The 17,933-nt window shown below is 40.0% G+C and overlaps 2 protein-coding genes across 8 annotated transcripts in view; one reads left to right on the top strand and one right to left on the bottom strand.

The window, feature by feature from the left end:
• The window catches only part of CRMP1 (collapsin response mediator protein 1), a 50,009-nt gene extending 41,787 nt beyond the window's left edge, over nt 1-8,222 (top strand). For both annotated transcript variants that reach the window (XM_014895349.2, XM_014895350.2), the window contains exons 11-14: nt 1,357-1,527; nt 2,749-2,928; nt 5,399-5,564; nt 7,180-8,222. In XM_014895349.2, the coding sequence (XP_014750835.1) occupies nt 1,357-1,527; nt 2,749-2,928; nt 5,399-5,564; nt 7,180-7,271 (609 nt within the window). In that variant the 3' untranslated portion in view covers nt 7,272-8,222. The remainder of the gene's footprint in view (nt 1-1,356; nt 1,528-2,748; nt 2,929-5,398; nt 5,565-7,179) is intronic.
• A 4,772-nt stretch (nt 8,223-12,994) lies between these two features.
• EVC (EvC ciliary complex subunit 1) overlaps nt 12,995-17,933 on the bottom strand; it is a 49,451-nt gene continuing 44,512 nt past the window's right edge. For 3 of the 6 annotated variants that reach the window (XM_088163145.1, XM_088163144.1, XM_088163146.1), the window contains exons 18-21: nt 16,650-16,776; nt 16,294-16,387; nt 14,985-15,096; nt 12,995-13,989 (exon numbers count right to left, since the gene is read on the bottom strand). In XM_088163145.1, the coding sequence (XP_088019271.1) occupies nt 13,968-13,989; nt 14,985-15,096; nt 16,294-16,387; nt 16,650-16,776 (355 nt within the window). In that variant the 3' untranslated portion in view covers nt 12,995-13,967. Of the gene's footprint in view, nt 13,990-14,980; nt 15,097-16,293; nt 16,388-16,649; nt 16,777-17,933 lie in introns of those variants that run through there. The other 3 variants (XM_088163149.1, XM_088163148.1, XM_088163147.1) reach the window with 2 other exon arrangements.

Genomic DNA, 17,933 nt, shown 5'->3' on the forward strand with positions numbered 1-17,933 from the left:
TGTCAGAGCGGATGCTTCTGAGAGATGTGGTATCTGGAGCAATTTAATGGTTTTGAAATGGACCACATATAAACGTGATGAATGGATTGTTTGAATTTGGGAAGTGTCTCATCATTTTTGAAAAATTACAAATGGATGGCAGCTGAGCCTGAGGCTAAATGATGAAATGCTTTGAAGGAGAGCGTTGCACGTAATTCATACTGGCATACTTTGCAGGGGAGTGCCAGTATAAGTCAGGAATTTTTTGACGGTTCCATAGATTCTAATGTATAATGATATTCTCCCTCTATTGTCTGTCTCCAGGTGCACACCCTGCACACTCACACACACTCACTGCATTGTGTTCAAATGCACATTGCAGACTGGGAAGTGGCAAGGTTTACAGTGCTCTGATGAGCACTTCTCCCAGACTATTTCATAAGCACTTCATTCAGGGACAGCTATTGAGATTCCAAGCACAGAAGCAGCTTCAGGTACCTGCCATGTAGGAGCAGAGCAGGGAAACAAGCAAAGCATAGCCAGCTGCTGATATTTTTCTTTTGTTACTCTCTCAGTGGGAAGGAACTACAGGAAGGGCTACAACATTGCCACCTGTTTACAGGTGGTAACATTCAGTCCTGCACCACTGAGTGGCTTATACTTTACAAATCTTTTATTTTACCAGGCAGGAAATAAGTGTTTATTTAAAATTAAAAGGCTTGGCACTGTTGTTCTTCCTTAGGACATTGTTCTTACTCATTGCCAGGGAAGACCCCAAAATACTCTACTGAGAAATCAAAATGCTGTTTTGTACAGTTGCAATTACCATCACTGACTGTATGCCAAGGTCTACTGGTAATGACATTTCTCCAGGCAAGGACTTTGTAACTGGTTGTATTACTTAGATGTATAGATCTGACAATAATGATAATAGAATGGACTTAATTTGCAAGAAGTGTTCCCAAAAGCATTGGAATCTTGATCTTTTGTTACATCTCATAACACTTATATGTTTCTCTGGTTTAAAATTGCTTAAATATTTAAATAGAAATTACTAGGACTAGCAACAAAACACTTAGGCCTCAGTGTGTAGAGAAAGGGATCCCAGATACCTGAGCACCTTGGTGGTGTCATGTGCACTAAGGTTTCACTGGCTGTCCTTTGCAATGCCTAGAGTAACACACTTGTTTTTTTGAAACTTTTTTTTTTTGAAGCAAAGAGCTGCGTATAAAGTCTTGTGTGATATAATCTTTTTTTCATGCAACATCACGGTATCTGTAAAGGGATGCCTTCCAATATCTCCCTGACCTTTCAGTACTCTGAACAGTAAATCCTCATTTCCTAAGTGTGTTTTGCTCAAATCACATTGTTTTTTAGGCCACAGGCAAGATGGATGAGAGCCAGTTTGTAGCTGTCACCAGCACCAATGCTGCCAAAATTTTTAATCTGTATCCAAGAAAAGGCCGGATTGCTGTAGGATCTGATGCTGATGTTGTTATTTGGGACCCTGATAAGGTGAAGACTATAACAGCCAAAAGCCATAAATCGGTAAGGAGGAAATGAAAACCAGCAAAGAAAAAGAAATGTCACTGTTGTTTATCAGCAGTTGATCTAAATCATGTGAACACCAGGATACAGAGGGGGGAGTAACTGCCTATTCCTGTTCTGAAATGGGTAAATATTTCAGGATATGAGAGTCCTGAAGTCTTGTGTTAGAAGTATTGTGATCAGGAAGGATTTCTTTTCTCTCTGCATATACTCTTGCACTATTTATTTTTTGCATGCATGTGGCAGACCTATAAACAGGTGTGAATCAGCACTCTGCAGCTGAGATTAATAAGGCTGTGAGGATAAATTTAAAACCAGCTTATTTTTTTCCTTACCTAAAAAGCAACTGAAATTATAAATTGCATTATTAAATTTACAGTATTCTAAACTATCACAGATGATTAAATGTTTTGATAATACAGCTCTAATCAGCTTCATGGATGGAATTTTTTGTTTAATTCCTGATCTTTGCCACATATTTCTTTGCCCTCAATGCAGAGTACCAGTTACTGACAGTTGCTTTCATTTTGACTCTGATAGGTTTTATCTTACATGTTGTCTATCCGAAAGTTGTTATCTTACTGTTTAGTGCTTTGGACCTTTTATTGGGGAACTCTCGCAAAAGTTTTACTGAAAAATCCAGTATTGCATTTTTATATTAAGAAGACCAAAACATTTATAAACCTTCAAAAAGTAAATTTGGGTGATTCAGTTTCTATTTCTCTGTCTTGGGATCTGTCTGTATTTTTAAGAAAGTAATAACCACCTGCCCTGTCATTCCTATTTAGATTCAGACCTTCCTGGGCTTTTCTGGGCTTTTTCAGACAGAAATATATGTGCTGGCCTCTTTGAAATTTGCTTACACAGAAATAGCAAATGCACAGTGGGACCACGTCCTCTGGGTATCCAGCAGCTGAGTCACAATTTTCCTTCATATTAGGGCTATCATTCTTCTAAATGCTCTGGTTAGATACAGCAGATTTTCAAAATCAAGTGAAATCCTTGATGGAAAATGAGAAACGGAAAGGAAATATCTCATCCAGGAAAGTCTCATCAGAAAGAGCCTATAAAATAATTTCAAAATCAAATTGTTTTTCCTTCATACAAAACAATTTTATACACTTCTTAATGGCAGTTTTCTAAAACTCTGACTACAAATGTACATATTATAAGTTACTAATGGAAAGAGGTGTTGCAGTGAATATGTTGGTTGATCCTCAGGCCATTGAGTACAACATCTTTGAAGGAATGGAGTGCCATGGTGCCCCACTCGTGGTCATAAGCCAAGGGAAGATTGTGTTTGAAGATGGGAATCTGCACGTAAATAAGGGAATGGGCCGCTTCATCCCTCGCAAACCTTTCCCTGAATATCTTTACCAGCGCATCAAAATCAGGAATAAGGTAATGTCACATCCTCTTTAATCTTTGTAGCCAAACCCTCTTGGAAGCACAGTAACAGTTTTTAATATTGTTGTGCTATTCTGAGTCCATATCAGATGGATTGTACATGACTTGCTCAAAAAATGACCACAAAACTGGTTGCAATTGTGAACACATCTCACTTAGTATTAATACCATGAGCTTCAGCAGGTAGAAGATACAATTGCCAGTTGGCATAATTGCCTTTTGTCCAGCAATGCCTTATGTCAAGGCTTTTGAAGAGAAGTGGAATAGTGATAGAATTTACTTTCAGTTAAAATTCAGGAAAAGAGAAATCTTTTTGTGTGGGAGGACTAGGCAGAATAAAAACAGAATTTTAAATTGCATACTGAACTGCTACACTGCAGAGAAGAAAAGCATGTCAGCCAGAGATTCTCATTATATTGAGCATTTCTGAACTATTAGTGTATTTGCTGGGCTGTATATTAGCAGCTCAGAAAACTTTTCTCTTTTGTTTAATAAAAAGCTTGAGAAATGACCAAGATTAAGACTGGGTCACCTATGGTTTTGAATTATATCAATGCTTATCTGTTGAAAACCAATTGGCTGGAGACTAGTTTGGAGTTGTTTGGAAATTGCTTCTTGTCACTGAGCAGGAAAGTCACTGTGTGAGCAGAGATAATGAGAAGAATTGACTAAACCTCATATTTTCTTCAGCCAATATATATCATAGGCTGTGATACTGGCAGCTGGAATTAAGCCTACAAATGAGTTGATAGCTTTTATCTTTCATCATTTATTATACAAATTCTATCAAGCTGCAGAAGAAAGGCCTGCACTTCTTAGAAGAAAAGGCATTGTAGAAAGCAAATGCACCTGCAAAAATTTTGCAAAATACCAATCAGTGTTGCATTTTTTTTACATTATCCATGTAGATGATACAAGCCTTCTCTTCACAGTCACTGCTTAAGGCTTCAGTGCCTGGGAGTGTGACATAAACTAGTGAAAAAGTCACCAAAATAGTGAAACCAGCACTTTAGAAACAGATATCACAGATTACTGTCTTGTAGGAGGAGTTTGAACAAAATTACATGAGCTAAGTAACCTGTGTCTTGCAAGTGGGCCTAGATTTTGGGAGACCTTTGATCCTTGGGCAAAGTCTGCAAACAGACAAAGGGACTGAATATTTTTGCTCCTGCAGCTCCCTCTGCTGCCTGCCAGAAAGGAGAGCAGATTCACGCCCACATTTCTTTTCCAACTATCAAATTTTATCCACTGGAAATATTTAGAAAAACCCATTGATGATTTTATGAGCTGCTGTATGAACATGTCAGTGCACAACAGAGGAATATAACAAACTTGTCAAGCAAGGGACTGCAAAACCGAACTGGCACAGGTTGGCAGTATAAACTTATCCCTGGAGCAGGGATAGCAATATAAATTCGTGCCTTTGTGGGTTCCTGGAAGATGGATTAATTGCTGTGGTTGGCAGCTACTCTCTTCTGGGTATTAGTTTTGGCTCAGCCTGCAAGACAGTGGCTCTTCTGAGCCTGATGTCCCTGTCATCAAAAGCGAGGAAAATGCACTGATTGCTTTGAGAGCTGGATCAAACCCCTGTGAACAGTGTCTTTCTATACAGTATTTTAATTTCACTTCTAACCTGTTGGGGAAATTTCTCTGAAACCATCATCTTGTAAGACACAGGTTTCTGATCTTTTTGATGAGGTTTGCAATTCAGTGGCTTCAGGCTCTTTCTGAAAACTGGAGCTGTTCCTATTAAAATATTATTTCCTAGATTCCTATGATTTTAAGGCCAGTGAAGTTGTTTTGATTCTTTTCTAGTATTCCTTGTAAGAAACGTAGAGGGAAAAAAATCTAGATACCTCAAACTGTGAGCTCAAATAACAGATACTTTATTGACAAATATTGTAAGATAGATCCCCTGACACAGTCCAGTGTACAATTGCTTATCTAGTTGATGATAGGAAATAGAAACTTTAAAAATTTAATTAAAAAATTGCCACTTCTTTTCAATGAGTTCTGATAAAGAGAATGAGAAGGGGGGGAGCAGAGGAAATACAGGTAGGAGAGAAATTGCTGCAGTTGGTATAGGGGGTATCAGTTGTGCTACAACCCAAGTGTGACTCTGCAGCTGAATGGAGAGAGAAGAGGTGATTGTGACTGGTTATATGTGAAATAAACAGGTCACATCTGTTCTTTTGAATCCCACTTCTCCCCTTTGATTGTGGAGGAAGCCTGATAAGGAACTTTCTTGTAATTTTTATATATAAAAAAATGGAGGGAGCAAGCTTCATAATTTCCTTTCTATATAAAGTAAATTGCACTTTGCTTTAGATGTAAAGTATAAATGTGTTGTTAATTCAACCAGTGCAGACTATAGCTCTGTGCTCACTGCTCTCTTCCTACAGGATCATTAGGCAGCATTATCTGAGTATTCAGTGTCTGCATTTTCACTCTCCTCTTCTTTTAGGTGGGAGGACTGCAAGGAGTCTCCAGAGGAATGTATGATGGACCTGTCTATGAAATCCCAGCTACGCCAAAATATGCAACTCCTGCACCATCAACTAAATCCTCCCCTGCCAAAAACCAGCCCCCACCAATCAGAAACCTCCATCAATCCAATTTCAGCTTATCAGGTAAGTCAGCCTGAGTAATGAGAAACCTTTTAAAGCCATGAGTATGGATTACTGGTGATGAATTTCAATTATAATTACTTCTTTAGTCAAATATAAAAGGATTGTATACATTCATATACATGCACATACTTACATATATATAAGTATATACATGTTTTTGCACATTCATTGCCTAGGGATATTTTACATATTGCCAAATATTCAAGATGTTTTCAATCTGAAATCTTCTCTGTGTCAGTCTTTCTAATTGCAAGTAGCTGAGTTCTCTGGTTGATGTGACTGAAGCCCTTTGGTGGTGTGCACAGCTGATGGGACTCGGGTCTGGTGCAACCCCTGAGTCTCAGACATCTCACAGGCTGCATCACCAGCAACTGCTAGACATGAAAACCTCAAAAGTCCTTGTCCATGGTCATAAACCATGTGCTGATGTTGTTCATAAGCAGATTGGAGTATTTCTTATCCTCTGCTCTTGGTGCCCAAAACATTTTCCATGGTACATAGGAAACAGCCTGGAAAATCTTCCTGTGGGGTTGCTGGAAATAATTCTTGTCATCTGAAGACAATTACAAGTGTGTCAAATCCTTATTCTTCAAAAGGCTACAGCCCCAGTGGTGAATAATGCATTCATATGATGCTATGAAAGTCACTGGATTTTCTCCCTTGTGGGAGATTTCCTACTTTACAGATCCTCTCTTTAGAAACTAAATGAAACTTGTGTAAGAAAGTCCTAGGAGAGCAAATACTTTAAAAACCCTTCAAATGAGATGAAGTATATTTTTGCCCATACACTTGAGGCCATGGTGAACATGTACAGATATATATGAAGCTATACAAAACTAAAAAAGTGCTTAGAAAGTTCACATCTTAGTAATAACCAATAATTGGGATTTTCATAAGCATCTGAAGCTGTGGTTTCACAGTGCACTGCTTGATCTGTGTACTACCAAGGCATCTAGTGGTGCAAATTTGATCTGAATGATGCAAACACAAAATTAAGCAGAAACAGAGGCTATGGTAACATTTTAAACGACCCCACGTGTTCATTACATTGCCTTTAGGAAATGGAGTGTGGTAAGGCAGTATTTAGCCTGTCAGAAAGCTTGCTGTTCCCTTAAGCTTAATCCTTCAACATTTAAAATGCAGTTTGAAATGGGTATGAGTTTACATCAACTCAGTGCTCATTTCCTCATGGATTTATGATTGCTAACATCCGATTTACTGAACTGTTGTTCCCTGGACCCAGTAGGAACATATATTCTAAGTCAGTGAGGGAGATTTGAAAAGTCCACTCTGAATGCATGTATTTTGGGGTATTTTTTATAGTTAATAATACTTTCTGCCAGGTCTGATCTCATAAAGTGAACCCAGTCTGCAGGTTGTCATCGGCTCTTCAAGCCAGTGGAAAACAATTCTCCATGTAGGGTGAGCATTAGTCTGATCCTAAACATTTAATCCCACACTCCTCACTGAAGACAGAAATGTGCCTGTTCAGCGTATCAGTCAGGCTCAAGAGCAACGAGCTGATGGTGGTGAGGGAAGCACAGCCAGGTAAAACCTCAGTACTGATGGTTTAATCTGTTTCATAGCTTTGTTTCCTCTTTTTCTGTTGTTGCAGGAGCTCAGATTGATGACAACAACCCACGTCGTACTGGGCACCGCATCGTGGCGCCTCCCGGTGGGCGCTCGAATATTACCAGTCTTGGCTGAAAAATGATGATGGACAGAAACACAAGGATGATGAAGGATCATGGGAATAATGTCCATTCCCTTTAATATCTGTGTTATCGAGCCCACAGTTTTATTTGGTACTAACGGAAATAAAAACCGAAATGTCTTTATTTTTTTTTCTTTTTTCTTTTTTTTTTTTTTTTTGTATAGAAAGAGGTGATAATAGTGTGGTGTGTTTGCTTGGAACTACTTGCCTCACAATTGTGCTTTCATGCCATAGTCACCTTAAAGCATGGTGCTTCCATTGCCCCTTTAGTGACTACAGGTTTAGCTTTGTCTCGTAACTGAATGATGGTTCCTTTGCACCCTTTCGCTGTATTAGAGTAGTTAATGCATGTTACTGAGTTATTTATGCAAGTTGCATTCTGTGAGTGAGTCCCTTTAGAACACATTGCCAACAATTGACTAGACACAATGCCAAGATTAATGTCTGTATTTGAGAAACACCACCAAAAACACTAATGAAGGAAGAAAATGGCCATCTGGAAAGTAAGCAGTAGAGTAGTATAGGCAGCTTCTGTTTAATCTTTAATTTATTATAAACCCAGGAAGCACTTCTCTCAAGACACAGAAACTCATCGGGACACGTAATGACAAATGGTTTCCGTAGCACCTGTCCGTTCCCACTCGGTACATTCCAAGTCTGTGTCCTTCTTGTTTCCATTTTAGAGCCATAATTTTTACATACCAATGCCATTGCCACCTGTGCAGGGATTTCTCCACCTGGGCAGTAGTGCTCTCCTTCTGCATGAGATTTTTGGTACTTACAGATAATCCAAGTTGCTGTCGGATTTTTAAAGTTTTTTGTACAAATTTTTTCCTTTGTAACCACATGCGTTTTTACTTACTCTACCGTATCAAGATCTACTAGTCGTGGTTCAATTTCTGAATTCAAAGCTCGTGAAATAAAGGAAATTAATTGATGGGTAAGCGTCTTCCTCTGCTTTCCAGTGCTGTGACTCAATGACTGAAAATTTGGAATGGAGGAACTCAAGAGAAATTGTCTTTCAGGTTGGCTTAATGCAGCAGAAGGAACATCCTTAGATCACAAGTGTTGATAAGTGTATAGTCAGCATATGCATACCATAGCATGATATAGTAGGTCTAATTAAACAGTGCTTACAGTAAAAATGTACTTACTAAAAACTGTACTATTTACTAAAATGTACTTGCTAATGGTTGGATTCAATCTTAGAGTTCTTTTCCAACCTTAACAAGCCTGTGATTCTACGACATTGCAGCTGCCTCAGTTTTGCCCAAAAAAAGACCTTCAGATCTACATGTTATTTGCCTAAAAAGGGCTAATTCATTGCCGTCATCTTACCTGTAGTACAGAACCTGTACCCAGTGCTGCAGTTTGACCTAAGCTGTATTTGACTTCCTTGTGGTTTTCTCTGCTGACTGAGCTGTGTCCAGGCATGGCAGGAAAAGAACATGCTGCAGGTAAGGTTAGGGAAGTAGACTTGAATTCTCTGAGAGTGAAGGAACTATTTCTCCTTGTCTTTCCAACTCTCTCACACACTATGTGAAGAAACTTTATTTCCTGTCATTTTTTGCTTGTCTGGTGGTGTTGCAGATGCTGTGGGAGGTGTGGGCTGCAGTTGAAGTGGGGTGCTATGAGATTAGCAGGTCAGCAAACACCTCCCCTTGTGTTACTTTTTATGCACACTACACAGCTGTAGCAGGAAATGCCTCGCAGCAGTTGGGTGCCACTGGAGTGGTTTTATCAGCTGCACTGCTTGACTACTGAGCACCCACCCATCCCACCCATGCAGCAGTAACTTGTGCTGGCACAGCTCGTGTGGTGCATGCCAGGTGCATGTGAGACATAACTGTTTTGGGAAGTAGCCTACCTGAAGCCTGTCATTCTGAAACTAGTAGATTGTCGCCTCCAGCTTGCCTGGGAAAAGAACTGCTACCCTGGAAAAAATCCATTTTGGTTGTCTTGGTCTGAAACCTGGCAGCAGAGCTGGTCTGAAGAGCCAACTTTTCCTTTGGCTTTGAGCTGAACCAGTGCAGAAACATTGCAATTCAGTCTGCCATGAACTGAACTGGTTGCTCTCAAAAAGAGAGGAAAATAAAGCTTTTCATGAACAATCCTTTCTGCTAAGAATTTAAATTCATGTTTCCTATTGCCTTCATCCTCAGGCTTCCTTGCTCATTTGGCAGTTCAGATATTTTATATGAATTAAAATAAGTTGCTCACTGGGTGGTTCAAGTTTTTTATAGGAAGTAAAATAACACTAGCAGAAAAGCCTGAGGACAGTGTGCCCTGGAATAACCTACAGCCTAGTGGGTAAGGCAAGCCTGAAATACCAAGTCTCCATCTGCCTTGTCCTATTCCAACCCATTTGCTGAGAGTGTTGACAGCCAGCAACAGTTGTGGTGATGTAACCCTGACAGTAGAAATACAGCTGCTTTGTGAAGCTATGCAGCAAATTTGACAGCGTGAACATTTCAGAACTGCTGGTTACAATTTCCTTATTGCATTTTTGCATGTTTTTGTGCAAGTAGCAATGGTTGCTCATCTCCAAATAAAACTTCCACTCACTGTATGAGGCTTGCCATCACACTTGAGGTAGCAGAAATGATCACTGTGTACCTTGTGTTGAGATTCCACTTTTCCTACACACTTAGTATCATCTTAAACCAAAACCTCTTTGCCTACGAGCTGGTCAAAGATTCACTGGTAACATGCATTTATTTATTCACAGTGAAGTGTCTGTGAATAAATATGTGTGGGTGTTTTGAGAGGCATTTCATGGTTTGGTTCTCCTGTGTGAACAAGACTGTGCGTGTCAGGTCAATGTGACTCTCCTGTGATGTCTCCAAGAAGCAGCCTCTGCAGCCTGGCTGCTCCTGCCATGGCACTGCTGAGGGCAGCCTGCAGGAAGCCCGTGGATCCTGAGCTGTGCCTCACCAGGTGAGGTGAAGGACACCTCACCTGGATGGTTACTGTGATTCCATCAGAGATGGCATGTGCCCATGCTCATGGATGGCAAAACAAAGCAAGGTAAGGGGTGCTTCTCTTACCACCTGGGGTCTATTTCATAGCAATGTCCCTGCCCCTACATCACAAACCTGTCCTTAAAAAAATAAAACACTGCCAGTAAAGAAAATGTGGATTAGCTGGTGATCCTGAGTGCATGCTGCAGAATAGGAAACTGTACTCGAGTTTGCTCCCTTGCAGGAACACCAAGCTGGGAGATGTGAACTTGGTGAGGAGCTGCTGTTATCTCATCTACAGCTGGAAGCACAGTGCAGAACTTTCAGGCTTTCTGAACAGACAAATTTCTAAAAATCTGCAGCAGGCTACAATCTTTAAATACCCGATGTAGCTCTAATGATGCGGAACTGCTCTTCCCTATTGCTATTTGCAATAATCTGTTTAAAATTAATCCCAATGACCAGCCTGGGAACTATCTTTGTTAATCAAGTGATGTGGAAGGGAAGGCTGGATCCATGGATTGTTTTCTGAATGTATTTTGGACCAGTTTCTCTTGTGTTACTGTTTTTCTGCTACCACAGAAATGCAGTTACATGTTTAAATTCTAGTGTTTATAGCAAAGCGTGCTAATTATGGTGCTAAGACTGTACCAAAACTGACAGCTGTCCCAGCCTTCAAGTGTTTCTTCTGGCAATACACTGGTCTTTGTCCTCAAGAACTAAAATCTCAGACTAGACCAGGTCAGATGACCATCTGCTCTGGGTTCCAGTAGCCAACAACACAAGCTTGAAGGAGGTCAGAACAGCAAGTATATAATGCTAATCCTCCTCTGAGTGTTTGCCTCATTTCCAGTGCTTTGTAATTTCTTGAGAAGCAGCAGCATCTTTGTAGCTCTCAGTGCATTTGCCATGCATTTGCCAAGATGCTTTTAAACCCACGTGAAATTCTGCCACTAGTGGCTTCCTGGACCAAGGAAATGCACAGCTTAATGCAGAATGGCATAGTGTTGATCTAGTCCCTTGGCACCGACTATTTTTTGCCATTTAGACCTGGCATGGTTCTCAAAGACCTCACATGGCAACAGCCTTACAGACCCAAGGGAGTGGCAAGCAGAATTCATGAATCTGCCATGATTTCATTTTCTTGACATACACATTTGTCCAAGGAAAATTCTTTAGGGTATAAAATATCTACACAGATATTAATCTATCAGTGTATCTAAATACACAATGGCACTACTAACACCGTAGGTGTCACATTTTTAAAAAATTAAATACTAGAAGTATCAGAAATCTGCATGATGGAGACAACTGCACAATTAGAACATCAGTCTGGAATAACAGTAATTTAATTCAAGTTGCACCTTAATTGTAATTTTCAAGGAGCTCTAGGTACAAAAAAAAAAGTATATTTTTATTGCAGGCTCAATAGAACACTGAATTCTGCATTTTTTATATTTTGGGTCAGGAAGGGTACATGAATTCAGTGCTTGCATCTGAATTTTCTGCTCCCTTCAAAAATCAGGAATGTCTGAATGCACCATGCTCTGTTCTTTGTTTCCTTCCCTCTGCACATACTACTAAGGTACCAATTCCTTGTTCACCTCTCTTGGAGGAAAAAGGTATGACATTTTCCCTTATATTTCTGTGTATTTTTGATATGTGCCTGTAAAGCATGATCAAACCTCCACGTTATTCTTTCCAGAATAAAGAGAAGGTGCTCTATAGATTTATGCTATAAACTGAGTGTTTTGAACCATAACGGATGCCTAGGTTTCCCATTTTCCCCTAGTCCAAGTCTGTGATTTTCTAATATAATATAAAAGTTCAACAGTATTAACTGCAAAGCAACTGCTCTGAGTTTTGTTTGGCATTTTCTGCACTTGTTTCTTGGTCCAGTTAAACCCTCTCTTGTTCAGTATCTGCCTCACAGACAGCGATGGCAAGTGTCACACTATGCCCATCTGCACATGACATTAAACAGGAACTCCGTGTATCCATGGGGAAACTCAAGGGGACTGAAGTCACTAACAGGGACAAATAAGAGTAGTGTGTGTTTTGACAGGAGATTGCTAATGTACTGTGGGCAAAGGAAAGGTCTGCAGGAACTCCATCCCAGGTAAGTCCGGCAGATGGAAGGGGGGATGGCACCGAGCTCAGGGACCCTCCCCGGCTCCTTCCCGGAGCTCCCTGCCCACCTCCTCCCCCTGCGAGGGGATGGAAACACCGCGAGCTGCCCGGGAGAGGGCACTGCTGCCCTGCTTTTGCCACAATCCGAATTTCCTTCTCTCCTAATGCAGAGAAAAAGCCATTTCAAGCCGGTCTGGCCAAAGCACAGCACAGGGGAGACCCCACTTGGGTGCTCAGAGACCCGCTCGGGTGATGCTGCTGCCCTGAGGGGTTCAGAGCATCATCGGCTCTCATGGTAACAGCTCCCTGTGCCATGTACAGAGAGCACTGCAGAGTGGAGTGTGTTCAATCCAATGCCAATACATTGCTTCTGTCACAAAAAAAAGCAGGAAGTAAAATGTCCAGACTGGGAAGGCAGAGATACCATAGAGCTGAAGTGCTGAAATGCCCAAATCAAATGCTTGAAAGGGCACAGTTTAGAAATTTCTTTTACAACTGAGATGAAAATTAGCCATTTAACATGCATGTGTAACAGGCCTGGTGAACTCGTTTGTAAGGCAGCACTTTTGTCTGAGGCAAGCTGTGTAACTGATGGAGTACTTTCCATCCTCCACCAAAGGACAACCTTTTCATTAGCAAAATAGATGTTTATTTTTAAAAAGACAGAATAATCCCACTTCATGAAAGCTGTAGGACTGCTTAAGTGGGGAAAGTTATTACACAATACAGGTGCTCTGTACAGCCAGTAAGAATTAACTGCTTTGCATTACAAAAATTTCCCATAGGAAACGTAATGAGCATAAACAAAGTATATTGGAAACAAAAGGGTGCACTTAAGGAAGAAGACTAGAAATTGAAGTTTATATAAAAAGTGAAAGAGTAAACCATTTTTCTCTCATTTTCTCTAAAACTAACAATTTGAATTCTAAGACAAAGGCAGAGAAATACATATATAAAAATCTTTGTACAAATTTCAAAAAGCATACATAGGAGTAGAAGCACAAAAATATAACAAAAGAGAGACCAAATGTCATCTTTTGATGTACTAGTACCATCTGAAGCCTGTTTACGTATTCTCTACATTTTTATCTCTTTTTGTTAGGCCAAAGTAGCATTCAGAAAAAAACTCAATGTGCGACATCTTGGGCTCAAAAGTAAACAGTGTATCACTGTTGTGATGAAGCCGTACTGAGATACACTGACCTGGGCCCAGCGTGCATCTGTTCCCCTACAAAGGCAATTTCCTCAGGTTTATTCCCAATCTAAAACTGTCTCCCCAACATATTAGCCAAGCAATCTCAAAGAGTTGATATTAAAGAGTTCTTTGTTCCCCCTTACCAAAGCTAAGAGGGAATGTTTTATTAACAGCTAAAGGAAGTTGGGATTGATTCTTGGTCTGCAGCTAAAAAAGATTTATGGGTTATTATTGATTTTCTTTGTTGTTCCTCAGCAAAGCAGCTCAGTAAGTACCTATAGCTGCTGACATCCCCAGAAGAATGCCTTGGTACACTGTGTTCAGACAGCTCAGACAAAGGCTTTTACTACCTGCTGCCCTTCTTTTCTAACATTTTTGAGTTTTTCCTTGGTTGAGTCTCCCCTTCATGTGAACTCTGTGACATCTCTGAAAGAATAAATAAGAAAAAAAATTGCAGACAGTTTTTAAAATGCTATACTTCCCCCTTAAACTAAATTAATTTTGGTAAAAGAAAGGTGCTTGCTATATAACTTCTGCACTCACTGGTTTCAGCTGCCTCTGTTGAGGCTGCCAAAACAAAGTTGCAAAAACATAAACGTTCCTTTGTTGGGTCCCTGTTCCCTACACACGTATCCCTTGTTGGCTGTGGGAAAGGAGTGTGTGAAAAGGGTTGATGCCATCAGGGAAAGGAGCCATCTCCTGAAGTCACTCCCAGGCTGAGGTCACTCAGGGGATAAATACTTTTCCCCAAAGGCCTGTGGCTCCTGAGAACCAACTGTTTGCTTTGCCTGTCAGCAGGATTTTCTCTGCTCAATATATCAAGCCACAGCGACCAGCTGGCTGGTTTGATCTGCCCGTAGTAATCAGCTGGCATCTTTCAGGTTTGTAGCCATTTCTTCTCCTCTAGTTAGCACCCCAGCATAAGCCAACTGAAACATCTATCAAGAAAATCATTGTTAGAGCTGCTACCCTCATCAGCCAAAGACTGACGCTTGCCTTTGTTCCTGAAATAAAGGTGGAAGTTGAAAGCCTAAATACCACAGACCATATTTTGGTTGCTACATTTCAGCCTAGTTCCATTGAATTCACTTGTCTCTGCTGATTTATGCTGTCTGTGACTCAGGTTTAAATAAAACTAAATAAAGGAAATTTGGAAACAGTATTTCTCATTTCTCTACCTTTAATCAAAGCTACTTATAAAATACACAGCAGTACAGACAAGCAAATATAGATGAATTTCCTAACTTAAAAAAAGATTATGGGGTAAAAAAGGTTAATTACATGTGAGAAGTAAATATTAAGGAAGCTCAGCTAGTGCAGGCATTATATTTTGAGTGTGACTGACATACCTCTTTAAGAAGTAGATTTTGAAGTTTTTATAAATAGCTTTTCACATACCATATTTTTAGTCTCAAACGTACCTGCATAAGCCAGAAGTTATTCCATGGGGCTCCTGAATATTTTCATGAGAATCATCTTTTTCTGCTGGCTCGGGTGACTGGAAGGTCTGTTTTTTGGAATTTGCTTTTTCACCTGAATTGCGCCAAATGCAGTGGATTAAAAAAAAAGAATCACATAGTAGAGCTTGTTTGGTTTTGATAAACCTAAAGCAAAAAATTACACTCTAACACTTCACATATACCTATTATAATTCCAAGGAAATCACTCCACTTTACATTAGCCCAGCATACTGCTTTTTTACCACTGGTTAGTTCTCACATGGCAGACTGTGAACTGCCACACTTGCTGAACACTGAAGTAAGTTTCCATGTGGTGCAACAGTTGAAAGCCCTATCATATATTTTCTTAGCAAGAGACTGAAAATGGCTTTTTATTATCACCAAAGAGAAGAAAAGCTGGTTCATATTTTTGAGTGATTTGAATCAGAACAACATGATGTTAAAAAAATCACTGCTTTTAGGGCCCTGAATTAAGCTTCCACATGTGTCCATGAAGTCACGGTGCCCACCAAGGCAAACAATTCTGCAAACCTGAGAAACAACAGCTGGGGAGAGAGACTTCAAAATTGTGCAGGTGAGTGAGCTGCTTTTCCCTTTCAGGCACCCATCCTGCCTTTCAGCATCTTTCATGTCTAATGCCTTATGTTTCATTCTGACAATGACAGAAAGACTGCACAGCTTACAGGATGACATGTACACTGCATCTGAAACGTGACCTAGGGAACACCACGGCTAGTCTAAAAATTCGTCTCTAAGCATCACTTGAAGAATGAATTAGTATAATTTGTTAAAACTACAGTAAATTCATAAAAATAAATCAAAAGCTTCCTGATTCAGTAGGATTGTACTTTTGAGTACATGTGTGGGAGGCAATTTTTCCATTCTACCAGAAGAATGAAAGCTGGGTGATTCAACTCTGCTGTTCTCCCATGGATTTAGCAATTGAGGTGAACAGTGTAGTTTCTAAAGGACATGACCAAGACATGAAAAATGTCTTGGTTTCAGCAGGGCAAAGCCTTATCTCAGTGGACACAATGTAATCTATCAGTTAAAGGCTGCTCTGGAGTGAGAAAAGGTGACAATTGTTTGTGGCTGTGCTGCTGGAGAACTGGGTGACCTTGAAAGGTTTTATTACTTTTCTGCATCTCAATTAGGGAAATGGCAGTGATGAAAAATCTCTTCTGAAACTCCAACGTGTTACACTGCAAAATCTGCACTGATTTGTGGAATTATGTGGGGTGTTTTTTCAACAATTCAGGACATTACCAACCTGCTGACTTGCTCCTTTTGGAAGGCTTCTTCTTCACAGTCAGTGGAACTCGGGCCAGCACAGCCAACTCACTCATGAAGTCCTGCTCTGCTTCCTGCATGCAAGAACAAAGTAGGTATCACTCAACACAACACAGCTCAATTCTGGGTTATGTTATTACAAGTGGCACAGCGAAACAGGCATATCACTGCAGAAACACAGGAAACAATACAGGAAACAATCAGGGAACTGTTTCTGCAAGACAGTGATGAATCTCAGCACTGATTTCAACTAGGGTAGTAAAGAGATCCTTACAATCTGTCCCATGTTTTCCCATTGAATGCTCCAGATCCATGAACCGTTTTACACTGCTTTACCCTGAGCTGATTCTCCAGATCAGTTCCTAGGCGGTGCAATCCCAGCAGCTTCTGTTTCAGAGACTCCAGACGAATTTGTTGCTGCAGCTCAAACTGAGCCAATATCTTGTTTTGCTGTAGCACTACCCTGGTCAAGAGAAATAATGTATAGACGTTGTTCAGTGCAAGGGAGGAATACAATCCTGTCAAAGTCTATTTAGGAGATTTTGTAGAAAGAAAGGCTCATTAACAGTATTGGCTTAGCCAACTTCTGCTGGGACAGAAAATTTTGTGGTAGATTTTTAGATTTTACTTATTTTAATAGCCTGCCATAGCTGTCCATAGGATACAAGGTCCTTTTGGAGGTGGGAATTACAGGAGTTTGCAGTGTCTATGCCTGGACTTTGGGAGCTGGAATTCAGCTCTAAAGTTGAAGCCTGCTTTCAAAACCATTGTATGTTTCCAGGGTCAGTTTTACTGCCTGCTTGCCAAAGGGCCAAGCTGTTCGAAGATCAGGTGTGAGGATAAGGGATTAAGAATTAGGCACTTAATCCAGGGCTCTTCAGTAGCAGACTGAGCCATCAACATGGTAATTCAAAACGTGGCAACTGAAAGCATTAACAACTGTATTCTTCACTTGTTTCACTTTTCTGGTTAAGGATTATTATTAAAGCAGTACAACCTTTGCTGCATCTGTATTTCTTCTGTTTTCTCGCCTGATCTACCTTAAAGCAACGCTGCCAATCACCCATCAAATTCCTCAGGGAAGGACGCAACACAAATAGTTTCTGACATTTACACTTAATGAAGTTGCTGTTGTAATGGTCACTGGTTATAGAGGTTATCTTTCAACATTTGCTTTTTGAACTCACACTCCTAACCTTGCACCAAGGGCAAAAAGAAATAAAACAGTAAAACAATATCGAATTTATAGGAGTTAAGACAAATTAATGTAATCTTTGTCATTAATTTACAAAGGACTAGACCATAAAAGAAATCATAATGGCAATAGGAAAACGGGTTTTATTACTGATGATTATGAGATCAGCTTAGATGCTGCATAGTTACATTCTTCAATACCACACTTCTGCTTGTGTGAAGGCAAATTTCATTGTATTTTGTTTTAAGATACTAGAATAGATTACAGGATTAAAAAATGAGACAACAGCTAGAAGTGAATTTGTGTGTCAGAATAAATTATAAATTTGATAATGAATAATTAACAGTGCTTTTATTAAACACTTTATTACATAAATCAATTTCTTTACTAACTCGAACAGGGATGAAAAAGTGGTCAATGATATA

The sequence above is a fragment of the Sturnus vulgaris genome, chromosome 4 (assembly GCF_052056855.1).
Source record: "Sturnus vulgaris isolate bStuVul1 chromosome 4, bStuVul1.hap1, whole genome shotgun sequence".
In the NCBI taxonomy this organism is placed as follows: Eukaryota; Metazoa; Chordata; class Aves; order Passeriformes; family Sturnidae; genus Sturnus; species Sturnus vulgaris.